This window comes from Pan troglodytes, chromosome 15, assembly GCF_028858775.2.
Source record: "Pan troglodytes isolate AG18354 chromosome 15, NHGRI_mPanTro3-v2.0_pri, whole genome shotgun sequence".
Lineage (NCBI taxonomy): Eukaryota > Metazoa > Chordata > Mammalia > Primates > Hominidae > Pan > Pan troglodytes.
In genome coordinates this window covers 67,242,562-67,261,446 of record NC_072413.2, presented here as the reverse complement: position 1 = coordinate 67,261,446, position 18,885 = coordinate 67,242,562, and the positions used below count along the sequence as shown (strand labels likewise).

Below are 18,885 nucleotides of genomic sequence, written 5' to 3'. Positions count from 1 at the left end.
ATATAAAAAGTAGAGTAAAAATACAGTATAGAAGATAAAAAATGGTAGACTTGTATAGGGCACATACCATGAATGGAGCTTGCAGGACTGGGAATTGCTCTGGGTGAGTCAGTGAGTGCGTGATGAGTGAATGGGAAGGCCTAGGATGTTACACGACTTTATAAACACTGTACATGTAGTCTACACTAAATTTATTTTTTAAAATAAAGTAATTGTGCTGCAACATTACGGTGGCTACAGGGTCAGTAGGTGAGGAATATTTCAGTTCCATTATAATCTGATGGGACCACTGTCGTATATGTAGTCCCTGGTTGACCAAAACATTGTTGCAGCACATGACTGTATAACCTTCCTTGGACAACCTCCTAGCACTTTTTATTTATGTATTTACGTATTTATTTATTTATTTATGACAGAGTCTTGCTCTGTCACCCAGGCTGGAGTGCAGTGGCGTCATCTTGGCTCACTGCAAACTCCACCTTCCAGGTTCAAGCAATTCTTGTGCCTCCCCTTCCTGAGTAGCTGGGATTACAAGTGCATGCCATCAGGCCCGGTTAATTTTTTTGTATTTTTAGTAGAGATGGGGTTTCACCATGTTACCAGGCTGGTCTTGAACCCCTGACCTCAGGTGATCTCCCCTCCTCAGCCTCCCAAAGTGCCGGGATTACAGGCGCAAGCCACAGCACCTGGTCCCTCCTAGCACTTAAGAGAGGGGATGTGAATGAATGTGAGCACCAGCACTGCCCAGTGGAAACAGACTGCAAGCCATGTATGCAAGTTAAAATTTTCTAGTAGCCACATTAAATAAAAAGAAACAGACGAAATTAACTTTAATAATGTTATTTCACCTAATATATCCAAATATCATTTCAACATGTACAAAATACTAGCAAGGTATTTTAGTTCTTTTTCTAAGTCTTTGAAATCCGATATATATTTTACAGCAGATTTCAATTCAGATACTAAATTTTCAGCACAGATACTTGATCTGTATTGAGATTTCACAAAAATTTACAGTTGAAAATATAGATTCCACATACCGAAGTTCTAAACATTCCCAAATGTTTTCCCACAACTAAAATGAGTGTTGTTTCAAAACTTAAATCAATGAGAATCAAATAAAATGAAAAATTCAGTTCCTCAGTTGCAATAACCACATTCCAAGCACTCGGTGGCCACCTGTGGCCGGCAACCATTGCATTGGTGAGCACAGTCTGGACTCTGTGATGAGGAGGGCTCTCCCCAGCCTCGGGCAGATGCCAGCCTCCCATCAGAGCTCCTGTGACTCGGCTTGGCTTCGGGGATCCCAGGGGCCGGCTCCTCTGAGCACTCTCGCTCAGACCTGTCACCTTATGCCCAGTTTTCCTCCCTGCCAGGGCCCTTTCTTGGGCTCTCTGGTTGGCCTGCCCTCAGCTTTGCCCCAGCGCTGGCCTTCTGATCTCCCAAGTTCCATAGGTCTTGAGCTAGCCCATCCTCACCCCGCTGTGAGTCCCAGTTCCAGAGCCCCGGCCCCAGTGTGGTTCAGGGATGCTGCATTGTCTGGAAGAGGTAGTTGGGTGACGCTGTGTTCTCTGCTATACAAAAAACAACTGGAGTTGGCAACTTTGGGGTGCATCCAGCGATGAGCCATGTCCCGTTGTTGTTTTGGGAGAAGGCCCTTGCCATGTTCATGCCCCCGCAAGGCACCACCAAGACTGCACTCACACATCACCGTGGGTAGCCTCTGCTTTCCACTTGGAGAAGTGCTTTGGCCTGCTGCTCCCTTGCCTTCCCTGGTCCCTGCGGTGTGTTTGCCCTGACCTTTGGTTCTCCTTCTTCATCCGGCCTCTAGGTTGGTGCGGTATTTGTGGGGGCTGTGCTCAGTCCTAACTGCTTCGCCCCTTCAAACCACCAGATCCCCAGCAAGACATCACTAGGCGATCACATGTTCTTTCTCCCTGAGCCCCAGGCTGCGCTTCCCCTCATCCCTGGGATAATGCCCCAAGCCTGCCACATGCCCCGCATCTCCCTATCCAGTGAGAACTTCCACAGGGAGAGGAAAAGATGACTTCCAAGGAAATAATCAGGTCACAGATGTGTGAGGCGTCAGAAGTGAAGCCCCCTGGAACGGACCGCTGATCCGGCAACTTTGGAAGGCAACTCGGGTTGCCCCAGTGGACTGTGGCAGCCCAAGGCCAGCTTCCCTTGACATGAAAGACCTTGAAATATCAGAAGCCCTCCCATACAGTTTGTTTAAAGAAGCTACAGGCAGAGCTGCTGTGAGAAGATGAAGGGATGAAAATCTGAACTTTGACAAGAAGCATCTCAAAGGGCACGACTGCCAGGGGATTGGAATTGTGTGTGACCTAAACCACAGAAAAAAGGTGCCTGCAGCTTGCCAGAGACACACGACGCTGTGTCATACCAGTCACCTGGGCACTGAGGGAGCCATTGAACCTCAGAGGACACACCTCAGATGGGCCGGGCAGAGCCGTCTGCCTCCTGAAGGCAGCCCCTTTTATCAACCACCTGCCCGAGAAACAGCTGCGCAGTGCCCACTCCTGCCCAGCAGTGACTACTCCCCGCACGAGTGCCTACTCTGTGTCTTAGGGAAGGCCCTGACAGGCTTCAGCCTCCAGGGGGTCTGCTTGAACAGAGGAGAAGCTGTGGGGAGGGGCAGGGATTCCAAGTTCCTGCATTGCCAGAAAACAATTTCCAGAGTCCCAACGGTACCAGAAGAGAACACCATGAACCAGACAAGGAGACAAAGGCAGGCTTGATCAGGTACCACCATTCAGAGGAATTCTCCATCCCACACAAAACTCTCCCTCCAGACAGAGTCCTCCCCAGCCTGCCCACTCCAATATTTCAACAAGGGCTCCGTTACCTTTTCCCTTTTACATCGCTTCAGGCACCAGCACCCTCCACCAGCCTCACATCACACACTACACCCCCCACACATACATCATACACACACACACACACACAAATGCACACAGACACACACACATATACTACATACACAGGAACCCCACATCTCACACACCACACAGACATACACGAACCTCACACATCACACACACACTACATACACACAAACCCCACATCACACACACACCACACACACACAAACCCCACACATCATATACACACCACACATACCACACACACACAACATATAACACACATACATACAAACCCCACAAATCACACACACACACTACATACACACAAACCTCACATCACACACATCACACACACATAAACCCCACACATCACACACACACAAATGCCACACACACACATCACATACTACACACACATACACAAACCCCACACATCACACACACACCAGACATACCACATATACACATACCACACACAACACACACTACACCACACACACACGTGTGCCCCATATATCATACATCACACGTTCTATACATACCCATACAACACAACATACACACTACACATACACATACCACAGACACCACACACCACACATACCACACACAACACACATTGATCCCACATTTTAAGGAAATGAAGTGTTCCAAGACACAGAACATTTTCCAACGAACCTACTCTTACCTCCTTAGGAACCAACGCTTTTATACACACACATATCCTGAGAGGGAAAAAAATCTTAAAAAAAGAAAAAAGAACCAACACTAACAACTAAATTTGACCATCTTGCTGGAAAATGTTCTGAAATGAATGACACAATTCCCTGACTTACCAGCCTGTGCACTGAGTGGAATTTATCACTTCCTGATGATTCAGGGACGGATTTCTGAGCCTATCTTTACCACAGCCTGCAAGGCCTAACGGTCTGGCCTCTGCTGTGGGCACTTTTCCTCCTGCTCCAGCTGCCCCTCTAAGCACACACTCTCCGGGATGGTGCCCTGGCCCAGGCTGTCTGGAACACTGTCTCCCTAGATGTCCGCATGGCTCACTCTCTCTTTGCATGCCAATGCCATCTCCAGTGAAGTCTTACCAGAGGCCTTTCCTGGCCATCCTTTTCCCATCTTTCTGCCCCCTTATGCTGCTTTACTTTCATAGTATTTGCCACCACCTAATATATCTTTCTGTTTATTTTCTGCCTCTCCCCACTAGAATATGAGCCCCTTGAGAGCTTGGATTTTACCTGGTTTGTTATTTCCAGGCCTGTAACAGTCCTGGCACATAGTACATGCTCAGTAAATAATTGTCAAGAGAATGAATAGATGCTGCCTTCAGCATTCTGATCCTGTGTGTGTGTGGAGGCAGGAGGGGCCCCTCCTACCTCACACGGCCCTTCCTGGCTAGGCCTTTGCTATCAGCTGTCACTTCTCAGTGTGTCAGCAGCTCCTAGCAATTCCCTCATCTTGCTTCATCCAATCTACTATATTTGTAACCTAGGAAAACTGAAAGTTGCCAGGAGATGACCAACCCCCTGAACTACTGAAACCAATTTTTATAAACAATGTTAATTTCCAGACTGTGGCCTATGGGCAATTCCATGCCTGTCTTCTGAGTAAAGTCCATGGGTGTTATGGCTATTTATGCTCTGCAAAGGGGTCTTTGTAGCTTCCTTCTGGTCTTCCTAGATTGTTGAGGTATCTGAAGTCCACCTGTAGACACTTCTGCATACATGCCTGTGTGCATTCTCAGACACACTCACAAATATCTTAGGCTTCTAGTACAGCGGGCAGGGAGCGGCGTAGCTCCATCAGACAATGTTTCAAGGGAAGAGAAAGGGGAAGGATGGGGGCCAGTTTATTCCTTATGAGAATTTAAAGGTTACAGCCCTTCTTAATACATGTGGTCGAGGTCTCTGTACACCTCACCCTCTGGTCTTATTCTCCTTAATTCAAGCACTATCAGGACTTAAGCCCTGGCTGAAGGCCACCTCACTTTTGCGGGAGAAGTTCAACAAAGTCCAAGATTATTTCAGCTGATAGGGACCGCCGAGATCCTGTAGTTCAACCCTCACCTGACAGATGAGGAAACTAAGGTCCAGGGAGTGGGAGTGACTCACCTAAGGAAACACAGTCCCTTGAGGGCAGGGCTGAGCCTAGAAGTGGGATCACTTGGACTTCATTCACATCCTCTCTCCATTCCCTCTCTCCATCCCCTGCTGACAGCCAACATCTGTTTCCATCCTGGGCCACTTCACTCTGCCTGGCCCACCTAGGGGCCAGGAAAATCCTGCAACAGCACAATTCACATTAAGGCATGTCACTCACCTCTGAACTCTGAGACAATGTCATCCCTGCTCTACACAGAGCCACACCTCACTTTATGAAACAGCAAGAAAGAGGAGCTTGTGCTCTTCAGCGAAATGTGAAGTTGTTCCTAATGGGTCTGGAAAAGTGGAAAGGCTATACCTGGGCAGACCTGCCTCAATGCCTCCTCAAATTTTGCCTGAGCCTTATCTTGCCTACATAATATGATCGATAAGCTTCTTCCAGTCACCCCCTCTTTCCCAAAGTACCTCTGGCCTGCCACTCCTATCTGGTCTGAAATGTTCACAAAAGTTCCCTGAGTGACCATACTGTCTCTAGCCAGATACAGTTCAAAGGCGCATCTGAAGTTTAGGGGTGTGGGGAGACAGGCAGGCCAGGGCTGTGGCTTCTCCATAAGCACACAGCTCAGGGGCACTGCCAGCCAGCGCCGCCCCAGGCAGCAACAGTCAGGGGTCTGGGAGACAGGACAGGTAACCTGGAAATCACACCTGGGTTGGATTGGGAAAATAGAAGTGGAATATGGGAAGGTCAGACTCAAGGTGCCTCCACCAGGCAGAAACACCTACGCAGGCCTCAGTCTTGGGAGAGGAAAGATGCTAAAGACCAGCGCCTCCAACTTTGCAGCTTTGTCTCTGACCAGCCTTGGCTTCCTCTCTCTGTCCTTGCTTGGCAGCTCCAAAGGAACAGGGGAGAGAGGAGCACAGCAGCAGTTATGGATTTCTGGTTGTTACCCTGTCCTGGGCTGGCCTCAGTGCATGGGGCCCGCCTACTTCCCAGGGTGCAGGGCTCTTGCAGTGCAATAATTGGGCCCTATTTCATGACAGGGAGTCTTTTTTCTCCCTTTCCTGCTGCTGTTGGGAGCACTTATGGGCCAACGGGGAGTGTGGAGAGAAACCCTGGCCGGCCTTTGGACTGCTCCGCTGTTGGATGGTTCTGTGAGAATGTTTTCCTTCTGTTGCAAAGAAATGTCTCTCCCTGCATCTTTCACCTCCTGGCCTCAATTCTATTCCTTGGAACCCTACAGAGTAATTCAAATAAGTCTCTTGCCTTTTCTGAAAGTTGGCTCAATGCTAAGTTTTGATGGGGAGTCAGAAGTGTGAGATGTGGTTAAGAAGGTTATACTTCGATTTTGGAGTCAAGAGTGATCTTAACCAGTCACCAAATATGTTTTAAAAATAATTATCCTTATTGGTTTGAACATTATCATGTCAATGGATGCTTATTACAGAAAATTTGGGGGTAAAAACCCAAAAGATGGAAGGAGGGATTGCCCATAATCCTACCTCCCTACTGCCAACATTTTGTTCTGTATCGTTTTTGCATTTTTTTCCCCAACGAATGTTTGTGGAACGAATACAAAGCAAGGTGCTGATTCAGGTGCCCCAGAAAAGATGTGCTGATAGACCAGGCTTGGATCTTGCCCAGAAGATGCTCTAGGGGAAGGAAGACATGAGCCTGGGCTTTGGAGTCAGAAACACCTAGTGTCGGGTGCACTTACTAGTTGTCAGAGCATGAGTAACCATGTTTACTCGTATGAGAACTTAACAATGGTACCTATCTCATTAGGTTGTTGAGGGGATTCAGAGAGGTAAGCCTGTAAAACACACAGCATCCAGGTCTCCAACGAATGTCATCACCATCAACATAACAGAGTATACAGTGATTATGGAGGCTAGAAGGTACAGGTCAAAGACCACAAGATTTCAGAGAAGAGGGACTAAACCACTTGACACCGTTTTCAGAGTGGGCTACACACAGTCGGTGACTGTACCAGGCAAGCACACTGATTAACTGAACTGAATTTACTGCCCGAGTATAATCAGCAGTTGACTCATGTCTGAAAGCTCAGCTCCTCTGCTCCTTTCCACGTCTGTTTAGCCTCCTGTGTCTTTGCTCTACTCTTCATGGGGAAGGTGCTTAAGGTCTCCTCAAGAAGCAGACAGGGTATAAATCTTCAATCTTGTAACTGTAATGAAGGCTTGGCTATAGGCTCCCCTCTGACCTCAGGGAAGCTTCCTCCATTACAGTGAGACAGTCCCGTGGGCAACTCAGCCTGGCCCTGGTCTACCAGTGTCCTCCTACCTCTACCTTAAATGGCATTTCCAGACCCAAGGGTTTCCTCTGCCTGCAGCAAGGACAAACACAGCCACCAGGGAAGAAAGCCATGCTCCCAAAGATCTCGGAGCAGCTGGGGGGTAAATTGCTGTTACAGCACAGAAATAAAAGACCTGCAGAAGCATGAGCAGCACCCTAAAGCTAGTTCCGTGCCCTTGGACCTCTGGACTTCCAGGAAGGTAACTCTCGGGCTGCCAGCCCTCCTCCCCACCCCCAGTCTTAGTTCCCTCTGGGCTGACCCCATGTCCCAGAGGCAGGTCTCGAAATGGCCCAGGAACAGACCCCATTGACAGGAAATCAGGCCCTTTATATCTGAACATTTTTGGCTGGGCACAGTGGCTCACGCCTGTAATCCCAGCACTTTGGGAGGCCAAGGTGGGAGGATCCCCTTGAGTCCAGAAGTTCGAGACCAACCTGGACAATATGGAAAGACCCTGTCTCTACAAAAGTATATAAAAATCAACCAGGTGTGGTGGCACACACTTGTAGTCCTAGCTATTCTTCAGGATGCTGAGGCAGGGGAATCGCTTGAGCCCAGGAGGTGAAGGTTGCAGTGAATCATGACTGTGCCACTGCACTCCAGCCTGGGTGACAGAGTGAGACCCTGTGTCTGAAAAAAAGAAAGAAAGAAAAAGAAAAAAGAAAATAAAAAAAGAAAAGAAAGAAAAGAAAAAAATCTGAACATTTTGACAAAGGGAATTGTGGGTGTTTGTGCTTCTTCCTCCTCACTCTCTTTCTCAAGTGTGGTACCTAAACCAATTAAATACAAAATCACTTTCTGTTATTATATTTAGGCAAATCATATTCCCACAGTTCCAAAATGCACACATTATAAATAAAATATAAATTATTCTAGATCTTATTAAAGCATCCACTCTCTGAGAACACTACCAGAAAAGCCATCATTTGCATCCCCTTCTGCTAGGTAAGCGGGGGCTTCCTGCAAGGCCTCAAGGGTTCCTGTGGGACCTTCCACTGACAGGAGCATGTCCCTCCATAAGCAGAAACTTCACAACACCTTTCAGGAGAACTCCCCCTTAAAGCCATGTATTTACATCTAGAAATGGAGCTATCATCTGCTTATCTCAGGATCAACAAACCTTGCAAATCATTTCACTCAACTTCAGCAGACAAAACAACCAAGGTCCAGAGATGTTAAGTATTGTGTCCATGGTCATTCAGCAGTATCCCAATTTCAGGCTAAGAAACTCCGGTTTAAGAAATTCTTGGCTAAATCTTTCACAGTTCTAAATAGGAGACCGTTGACACAAGTGAGTGCACCTATACTGAAAATGAGTAGTCTTTTTAAAAAATGTAAAGTGAAATTCCATATAACACCTTAGCCTCCCACCCATGCCTGTTAGTGAACTGGCATATGGAAAACCTAGGTCCCAAACCAAAACAACCACAAATGTTCTCTCCAACTGTGAGGACTGAAGACTCAAGGCCGGCTGTGTTGGCCCTGCCTCCCAGTTTGGCTGCTGTCCTGTCCCAGCGTGCATCAGTGTAGATTCAAGGGGATGTCCCCAAATCTACTGCCTCGCCCATCAGGTACAGCATGGAAAAATCACAAACCTTGCCGCATCGTAAGCAGCCATATGGGGATGGAATCAGTATCTCCCTTTAGCTTTACAGATTTCATAGCCAAATTTTTCACATCAAAATTGGTGACACATGGGCCGACAGCAGGACAGAATATTAAAAATCAGGACCTTCTTGAGAAATCTGGCCATACGGTTGCCATGCCGACACCCTATAATGCCAAACAGGCATCTCCAAGGTCCAGAAGCAACTTGGCTGGCTTTGAATAGTCCAGACATTGTGAAAGCAGAGCTGCTTCCAGGTCCAGGCGCTTCTGCAGACCCTCCCTTTCCCAGCTCAGCTCTCTGATTCCCCAAGGGAGCAATGATGACGCCTGTCTGAATTTGCCAGCCTCTGACAGCAGGGCTAGCCACATCATTCTCTAAGAATCTGAAAATCCACACGCAGCATCCTGGCCCAACTAGACAGAGAAATGTTTCTGAATAAGCGGTTACCACAAATTGCAGGGAGAAAGTAAATCCTCAGCTGCACCTGCCCCTTTTAAGTTGAACAAAGGGTTCAATGCCTGCAGAAGCTTGAACATACATCCCCCACCTCCTTACTTAGAGCCACCTCCTTACTTAGAGATTACAGTTGATAATAAAATATTAAGGAGATATGAATATAATATAATAATATTAAGGGGATGTGAAGCATTGACTGTCCCCAGAAATGGGTGAGAATCCTATTTCACTCCTTTAAGAAGCCTTGCTGTGCACTTTAGGAGGCTGAGGTGAATGGATCACATGAGGTCAGGAGTTTGAGACCAGCCTGGGCAACATGATGAAACCCCGTCTCTACTAAAAATACAAAAATTAGCTGAGAGTGGTGGCGCATGCCTGTAATCCCAGCTGCTCGAGAGGCTGAGGCATGAGAATCGCTTGAACCCGGGAGGTGGAGGTTACAGTGAGCCGAGATCATGCCACCTCACTCCAGCCTGGGTGACAGAGTGAGACTCCATCTCAAAAAAAAAGAAAAAAAGAAATCTTGCTGTGTGCATCAATGTGGGGATGCAAGGAGCTTCCAGCACAGTTCCCGCATGCATCACTTACATTCAGCTGCAAATCACATGGAAGAAATAACTGGAAGAGAGGAATACAATGAAACAATGCAAGGCAGTTGTCAAAAGTGGTGCGTGACGGGGGTCAGTGCTGGTGGAACAGGCATCTAAAGCTTAAGAACAAAGAGGGAGCTGGCTGTGCCCCTAAGTGGCCACAGAAGGCTCTGCCACTCCCAGGGACTTCCATTCTCCCTTTCTTCCTGCACCTTCACTTCCCAGCTCCCAGGTATCTCCCTGATACTCCTTCATACTTTAAACTTAGCTTCCTGCTCTGAGACCTTTTCTTACCTGCAGCAAGTCAAACCCTGTGGGAATAAGCAGGGACAAGAGGATGTTTACTGGTGATTCTCATGACCTCCAATTCCCACCCCTCAAAATGAGTGCTGAATCCTTCCAGCAGGTCCCCTACACCATTCTGGGACTCTTGAGAAATGTGAGCGGCCCTCCCAGTGCATCTTACAGGACTCTGGAAGGAGCAGGAGAGAGGTGCATGGGCCAGGTCAGGGTTCAGGTTCCGGGTTCCAAAGCAGAGGCTCTGAGCAGCAGTCCCCTGTGCTCTCTTCCCTCCTCTCCTCCCTGCCCAGCCTCTTTCTCCGCCCCTTCCAACTCAGACCCTCTTCCCGTCGCCTCACCAGAAAGAGGGACAGAGCATCTGGCCAGTCTGTCTTGCCTGAGACTAGGGCTCTTCCTGCCACTGAGTATGAATGTGGCAGCCTGGGCTCCTGGAGAGGAAGCTCCCTGGGGTCTGGAGGCCACTGCTGGTTTGGACAGTTCCAGCTCCAACCTGTCCCTCCGCTCAGATCACAACACTCTGGGGTCTCAGCACAGGAGGCTTTTCCTTATCAGTTTTCTGTCCAAAGGGCGACAAGTGCTTTGGAAACAGTGTCCTGGGAGAACAGCCCAGAAGGGAACAGTGCACCTAATCAGGCTTGCCCCCAGAGAGTTCACCCAGACTGGTATCTAGGACAAAACCCACAACCTCACCCCCCGCCAGGTCTCCTCAGGCAAAGCCCTGAAATAATGTTTCCTTTGCAGGGGACTTGGAATCTGGGGCAGGATGGGAATATGAGGGGACACTCTCCAATGAACTTCCCGATATTCCTGGGATTCAGATCCGCGTCTGAATGCGTTTCTCGGATTCGGCTCCACACAAGCCTCAGCCCTCCGGACCTTGCACCTCCCCCGCGGAGCTCCTCACCCCTCCACCCCCAGGCCCAGATCTTTCCTTGTCGGAATCGCCAAGCTTCCTCACTCCTTTACCCCCGCCCCACTCGGCTCTCCTCTTCCTGGTCCTCATCCGGCCAGGCTGCCCCGCCCTGGTAGTTCCTGAGGGTCGTCCGAGGCTCTCGTCCACCAACCGCCCCCGTCTGGAAGAACGCGCCCGCTCGAGCGCACTCTCGGCGGGTGCCAAAGCCTCCCGCCTCAACAGGTGCCCCTGCCTGGCCACGCACAGCTCTGTCACCTGGGGCTCGGACGGAGACGGCGACAGGATCGCCCCCTGCAGGGCGGCTGCGGCTCCGCACGCCCCCGCCCGGGTCCCCAGAGCGCCAAGGGCCCCCGCAGCCCCGCCGCCGCCCCCGCTGTGCCACACTGCCTTTGTTTCCCTGCCCGCTTAGATGTCGCGAGGCTGACTTCATGCAAGGGTATCGCCAAGTTCGGGCGCTGACACTGCCCACCTACCCGTGGTGGCGGACCCTAATGTTGGGAGTGAGAGACGCGTACAGTGCGAGACCTTTCCTCAACCCAGAGAACTCCGGGGGAGCTGGGTGTCGGCGCCGAAGAAGCGGGTTCAAGTTGACCCCTGCTCAGAAGGGGGTTCGAAGCCAGGCGCAGCGCCTAGAGAGCCTTCCCCTACCCACGCCCCCACCCGATGTCCTTTGCCCCCAGAAGGCTGGAGACGGGCTGCGCACTGCCACCTACGCGCTCGGCTGCGAGTAGTTCCCACCGCCCGCTCGCCGCGCGCTGGGCCCGGCAGCCTTCCGGGGCACACGAGGCTCCTGCAGCCCCCAGACTCCCGGCCCCGGCAGCGCAGAGCCGGGAGAGCCGCCACGTTCCCAGCCGCGCGCGCACGCCGGGCCCACCAAACTTGCAGCACTTTCTCCCAGCCCCCACCCTCTGTCACCCTCCCTTAGTCGGTGCGCCCCAGCCCCGCCGCCCGGCAGAGGTTGCCATAACAACGGGCAGGAATGCTCCAACATATACAAAGCCGGCCCGGCGCAGCGGGCACTCAGCCCCTGGCCGGGCCCCGCGCCCTCGGCCGCCGCGCAGGGGCTGGACGCGCGCCGCGGCTCCCTAGCCGGCCGGCCGACGCTCGGGGCGTACTCACAATGAGCGGGATGGTGCGGTCCTCGCGGAGCTGCTCCGACCTCCTGCCGGCCCTCTGCGCGCCCCGGCCGCCGGAGGATGCTGCGTGGGCTCGGTTGTCCTGCCATAAGTAGTAGAAAGTGCCCAGGATCCAGGCTACGGTCAGGATGGCGATGGCATTGGCGCGGATCTTCCTCATGGTGGGCAGACGGGAGCCCCAGGTGGGGGACTGGGCCGGCGTGCTCTCGGGGCCGGGGCGGGGGCGCTCGCAGCCCCAGCTGTTTGTTTTCGCTCGCGCCTAGCTGCTCAGTCCTGCAGAGCAGAAAAAGGAGAGAGGTGGGGGGGCGGGGGGGTGATAGGGAGAGACAGGATCGCGGAGCGATCCTCACGGTCCTAATGCCCTTCAGCCCAGAGCGCGCGCGTCCCCCGGGCGCCCATTCATTCGCGCGCAGGGCCGGCCCCGCGCTCCAGCCGCCGCCGGCTGACCCACCAGGCCACTGCGCACTGGGAGAGAAGCGCGCCGAGTGGGAAGCGGCGCGGGCCTTCCTCCCGCGCCCGGGAACCCGGCGAGACAGACGCCCGCGGCGGAATGGCGACTGGCCAAAGCCAGCCTCGGCTCCCACCGCTAGGTGACCGAACGCCCGGCAGCTGCCCCCGCGCGGCCCTGGTCGGTCCTGCCTACCCACACCCACCCCCGGACCGAGCGGCCCTGAGTCACCGACTGGAGACGCGCGACCCCCGACCTGGGCCCGCGCCGCGAGCTGCAGTTCCGGGCTGCACTCTGGCGCGGGATTCAAGGTGTGTTCGGCGAGTCCTTGTGTAGGGGCGGCTGGGCGGGGGAGAGTCCTGAGTTTGTACTGGAATCTGCAGCTGAGATTAGCCAGACAGGGCCCGCCCAGAGGAGGGATTGGAAGCTGGTGCACTTGACATTCGAAGAGAGCGAAGGGGAAACGACGCTGCCTCACACCCAGTGCTAGGAGAGTGGGGGTACGGCCCTTCCACATTTTTCGGTGGCCTGGGGCTCCCAGATTTCACGATGCTTCCCTCTATCCCGCCTCATTGACCCCTGGACAACCCTGAAATATCATCGTCAGCATTATTTCATCGGAAAGAAGGGCAGCAAGAGAGGCCGGATGATTCTCCCAAGGCCAAACAGCTAATTAGTGGGCAGAGCCCAGTCTAGAAGCCATCTCTCCATCTGACACCTTTCGACAAAGTGCAAAACGCGGTGGTGAGAGACGAGGACACAGACATTGAGATTCCGCTCCAGCCCTAGAGGCACTGAGAATCAGGCGTGAACTACTCTTCACTCCAGGCAGAAAGCAAGAGACTTAGATGAGTTTTAGGAAACCAGCACAGTGTCGGGCACAGAGCGCTCAATGAATCGATGTGTAACAACAAAGTAGGGATCCAACAGAGGAAGAAATAATTTATTGTAAGGTGGCCTTTGGGAAAGCTCTCAGAAAGGTGGATGAATCACTTAAGAGGCAAGGAAGGGGGAGGTGAGGACAGGGGAGAGACTGCAGAAATAGGCCTTGCAAAAATCCAGAGGATGGAAGAGCTTGATGTGTTCAAGAGAGAGAGCTGCCAGGCGTTGCAGGGGGCCTAGGATTTGATAGGAGTTGAGGTTGGCCAGGCTGGGTGAGTCTGAACTCAGGAGGTCCTTGAATGCCGGGGCAGAGTTGTTGAGGAGTCTGCTTCCTGCTGGCACTGCTGGACACCATGGCTACTCCGAAGACCCACATAGGGTCCAGCCTCTAAATGAAGCCATCTGGGGAATCAGGCAAACTGAAGTCACAGCATCATGCCCCCCCACAAGCATCCCATGAGCACCACCCTGACAGATAGAAGTAAAATCAGGTGGCTTTTCTCCATTTCTCCAGCACTTGAGACTGAACCGCACATATAATAGATGCTCAATACATTTCTGTTGAGGTGAAGAAACCCTAGTTGGGTTTCTGCTGAGGAAAACCCAGGGTCATTACTGCAATACGATATCCTCACTCAGAAGACTAATTACGATGACACTTAGATAAGTCCAGAAGTGACCCACGCAGGAATGGGACCTAGAAAGAAGAGAATACGCAAAGAGGGCCTCACAAAGGGTCTACACAAGTAGCAGGGAATTTCAGGCATAAGGTGTGGCAGTCACAACAAGGGCAGGAGTCTGGAGACGCCAGATGCTCTCCCAGGTCTCTCTCCCCTGGGGAGTTTAATAAGACTGCGCCAGGGGCCAGGGCTTGTTTGCATAGATGGAGAAAACCACTGCCAAACCACCGTCTGGTTTCCGGAGGAATCATGGGGCAGATCCAGTGGTGCCATTTGTGGGAGGCCAGGAAAGACCTTGCTCCTTGGGAATCAGGCTCCACAGGCCTCTCAGGTCAACCAAGAAAATGTAAGGGAACTACCCTCCTGGTGCCCCCATTTTCACATATCTCTCAGGTGAGCCAGGTGAAAACTTAGGGAGTAGCCCTGTTGTCATAGGCTGCTCCCCTCATCCCAGCCTGGTCTGTGCATCTCTACTTGCCTTTGGATGTGGGATTCGAAGACATCACATCATCTATCACCTCCTGGTAAAAGGCTCCAAACTCACCCCTCGGCACGGGGATGAAGCTGGACCATGCTGACTGAAACCAGGCAGTTGGGGCTTCTGGTGACTCCAAAAGGAAGGCTCCATGGGGGGAAGGAGGGAGGAGTGGGATGGGCTGGAATGTGGCAGGGTTTCTCACATCTCACCACTTACTGCCCAGGGCTCAGTGGTGAGGATGCTATATATCTGCCCCAAATGGTCACTCCTGGTAGTTCTGTCCCTGAGAGAAGGTTTGCTTGGCCCCCACCACCAGAAAGACTGCACAGAAGTGAAGCGTAGCCTCTCTAGATGACTTAACTACAGCTGTTCCTTAGTTGGGCACTTCCCTGGGGGATGATGGGGGTGGGGTGGGGGTAAGACAGCAAGTAATTACCGTGCTCATTTGACTGACAGGAATTCCACATAGACAGAGGTGGAGTAATGTGCCTGAAGCCATAGGCACTCTGGCAGAGCTAAAGACCAGGAATTGCCACCTTGGCTACAGTCTGTGGTCTTTGTTTCAGATTGTAATCCCAAGTGGGTGCAGAACTGGCCCTCCCTGGGATAGGTTTCAATGCTCAGAAATGACAATGAGTGTTGTTTCCTCTCTGGTACTAGGAATGGACTCCAGCAGCATCACAGAATCAAAGCAACACCTAAGGAATTCACTGTTTCTTCACATACTTTGAACTGTGAAAACAAGAGTCATCATAATAGCTGCAGTTTACTCAGTACCTACCAGGTGCCAGCCACTGTGCCACCACTTCACCTATACTGTCTCTAAAGCCCCTACAACCCTGAGCTAAGGATGATCATATCCCCAACTGCAGATGATGACACTGAGGCTCAAAGGCTACTCAACTTGCCTGGAATCCTACAGCAAGTAAGTGGTGAAGCTCGGTTTAAGTCCTGTGCCATTTTCAACGCTTGTGTCTGGGTACGAGTACAGGGCTTCTGAGGCCACTGGGAATTCTGCAGTGTGGTTTGAATTTCTGTATGCAGGAGCCTCACTTTCCCTGCCCACAGTTCTCCGTTTTCTCATCCATAAAAGGAGGGATACAAGATGTCCTGGGGTGGGGGGGTCTCACCAACTGTGCCACTTAGAACTTGCATTTCCTCCTTTTCAGGATTTCTCTTAGGCACAGTTCATATTGTTTTAAAGCTGTCAAAGCCAGCACTCAGGGTAAGCTGGGCAAAGTTCCACATGCCCCTGGGGCTCCCAGATGCCCCAGGGAGCTCTCTGCCTCTGGGCCTTTGGTGTGGGGGTTGTGGAGGAGTGGATAACCGAGGGGGAAAGGGTATAGCTCAGTGTAAGGCCCTGGCTCTGGAATTGGACAACCTGAACTTGAATGCTGATCCTGTCACAAATTAAGAGAGTGGTTTGGGCAAATTCTTAACCTCAGTTTCCTCAACTGCAAAATGGGGCACTGACAGCTCTTACCTCACAACTTTGTTGGGAAAGATAGGATGAAATAAAGTCATGTAAAATCCAGTGCCTCAGAAGCACCCCCCAGGGGCTCTCTCCTGCAGGCTGTTGCTGGCTGCTGGAGGTGAAAGGGGCCTCCTGAAAGGGACTGCTCACTATTGCTGCCAAGAACAGACCTGATGCCAGCCTCTTTGGCCATGGCTAATGTCCAGCAGTCATAGACTGTCCTGCCCGTGGGTGGGTGGCTGCATCTTCCAGAGCCTCTGCTGAGCAGGCTGGAGGCAAGGCAGGGGAGAGGCACAGAGCAGGGCCCCAGCCTCCCATTTGAGGTGCTGGGCCAGCTCAGAAGCTCTTGCTCTGTCCACAGCAGCAGGGCCCAGAAGGTAGGGAAGGGACCTGATTGGATACCCTTACTGGCCCATGTCTGCTCTAAGCAGGAAAGAAGGCAGGGATGGTGGACAGAATGTATGTTACCAAGCAACAGGCAATGTGCTGATACACGATCTCAGAATACTCACAACGACCCTGTGAGGAAGGCGCAATCATCCCCCTTCCACAGGGGAGGAGACTGATGCCCACGGAGGTGCCAGCATAAAGTGGAGCATGCGCTGCCCACTGCCAGCTAAGCGCACTCAATGCACCAATCGTCTCTAAGGAAAAGATATTTATAAGGTAGTTTCTATAAACCATTATAGATGGAGGAAAGGACTTAGCTCTTTGAAAGGAACTTGGCAGTTTTCTTATTGTCAATCCTCCTCCTCCTACTTGTCTGATAACTCTGGTTTCTTACTTATTAGTTTCTGCCACTGGAGTATAAATTCCAAGAGGACTGGGGTTCTTGTATATTTTCCTTACCACTGTTTCCCCGGTGCCTATAGTAGTGGCAAATAGTACATGCTTGTTAGTGTGTAGTTGTTTTTTTGTTTGTTTGTTTGTCTGAAGCCCTTGGAATGCGATCGCATAGGTATTTGTTGATGGAAGGAAGGGAGAGGAAGAGGGAGGGAGGAAAAAAGGCAGTGTAGCTCTATGAAAAAATGCACTTCTCTCTTAAGCCAAGCACTTGAGAAATGAGTACAGGACTAGAGCACAGACAAAGGGGGTGATTCGTTTAGGGTCAGGGCGGGCCAGTGTAGGGCCTCCCCAAGTCATGGAGCCAGGGCCAAACCTTCCTGCCCCAGGATGAGGGGGGAGAGAAAGTCCTTTGTGGTCCCATGAGAAGTAGCAGAAGGAATGACCCCAATTCTGGTGGACAACTGCAAGAACCATAAATGTTACTAGGGATCATGAAATAACCCAGGAGTTGCATTTGGGAATAATAGGATTGCAGAGGCTGCAGGCTAATTAGAAATGTGTCAAATGATTTTCATTAACAAGCAAGGAATTTGTACAAAGGAGAAATACATAAATAAAACCACTCCTCAGCAGAATTGATCCCAGAGGCAGAGCCCTTTCCAAGGCCTCTCTGACCTTCCCGTCTCCACTACCTTCTCCTGAGCCCCTTCCCCTTCTCCGTAGCCTCTGCAGAGCTGGGTGGCCAAGGTCCTCAGATCAGACTACATGGCCCAAGATGCCAGGTTAGTGCCTACCACATGCCTGTCTTTCCCTTGAATGGGAGCTCCTCTAAGCAGAGCCTGGCAGCCTCCTCTTATGTATCATGAGTTTCTAGCACAGTGTTGGGCATCTTGGCAGCACTCGCTAAATATCTAGGCAGAGTAAATGAATGAATGAATATTGAGGGTGGCAGCTGCTGCTACTCCCCATTCTGTCCCATGAAAATGCCAAATAGCCCACTCAGACTGTAAAGCCAGTGCTTGATTGCCCATTGGCATGGAATTTCCAGTCCCTTCCTTTCCTTTCCTTCTTGAACACCTACCATGCCAGGCACTTCTAGGTACTGGGGATATAAAAATTAATAGAATCTGTTGTAGCCTCTGAAGAGTCCAGTAATTGACAATGGGGAAATACACATAGATAATCACAAGATGAGTCCGGGTGTGGTGGCTCATGCCTGTAATCCTAGCACTTTGGGAGGCCAAGGCAGGAGGACTGCTTGACAGCAGGAGTTCGAGACCAGCCTGGGAGACATAGTGAGCCCTCATCTCCATTAAACATTTAAAAATCATCTGGGCATGGTGGTGCATGCCTGTAGTCTTAGCTATTCATGAGGGTTAGTGGGGAGAATAGTTTGAGCCTAGGAGTTTGAGGTTGCAGTGAGCTATGATCATGCCACTGCACTCCAGCCTGGGTGACAGAGCAAGACCCTGCCTCAGAGGAAAAAAAAAATCACAAGATGATATAATAGAGCTCCACAGAAGCACAGATTAGAGCAGTAACATTGAAGCAGGAGAGAAAGAGGGTAGGATTTGGTGGTCAGTTTGAGGTGGATGTGAGAGAAAGGATTTGAGAATAGCATGTTAAGTTTCTTGATTAGGAGACTAGTGCTTTGGTGTAATGTAACCATTAACTGAAATGGGGAATATAGGAGGAGGAGCCAATTTGGGAGGTGTGTTCAGTGAACTTGAGTTGTCTGTGGTCGGTCCAGGAAGGCATCTATAAATCCAGATCTGCAGCTCAGGGAGAGTGGACGTCACCAGTCAGGTAGAGATGAGAAAGCCAGAAA

General features: G+C 51.1%; 1 protein-coding gene and 1 long non-coding RNA gene across 5 annotated transcripts in view; one reads left to right on the top strand and one right to left on the bottom strand.

The window, feature by feature from the left end:
• The window catches only part of GALNT16 (polypeptide N-acetylgalactosaminyltransferase 16), a 94,799-nt gene extending 81,670 nt beyond the window's left edge, over nucleotides 1-13,129 (bottom strand). For 2 of the 3 annotated variants that reach the window (XM_522885.8, XM_009428019.4), the window contains exons 1-2: nucleotides 13,014-13,129; nucleotides 12,293-12,582 (exon numbers count right to left, since the gene is read on the bottom strand). In XM_522885.8, the coding sequence (XP_522885.5) occupies nucleotides 12,293-12,469 (177 nt within the window). In that variant the 5' untranslated portion in view covers nucleotides 12,470-12,582; nucleotides 13,014-13,129. Of the gene's footprint in view, nucleotides 1-12,292; nucleotides 12,583-12,760; nucleotides 12,955-13,013 lie in introns of those variants that run through there. The other variant, XM_063793616.1, reaches the window with a different exon arrangement.
• A 2,328-nt stretch (nucleotides 13,130-15,457) lies between these two features.
• The window catches only part of LOC104002083 (uncharacterized), a 74,300-nt gene continuing 70,872 nt past the window's right edge, over nucleotides 15,458-18,885 (top strand). For both annotated transcript variants that reach the window (XR_010151173.1, XR_008539258.2), the window contains exon 1: nucleotides 15,458-15,722. This is a non-coding gene — a long non-coding RNA (uncharacterized LOC104002083). The remainder of the gene's footprint in view (nucleotides 15,723-18,885) is intronic.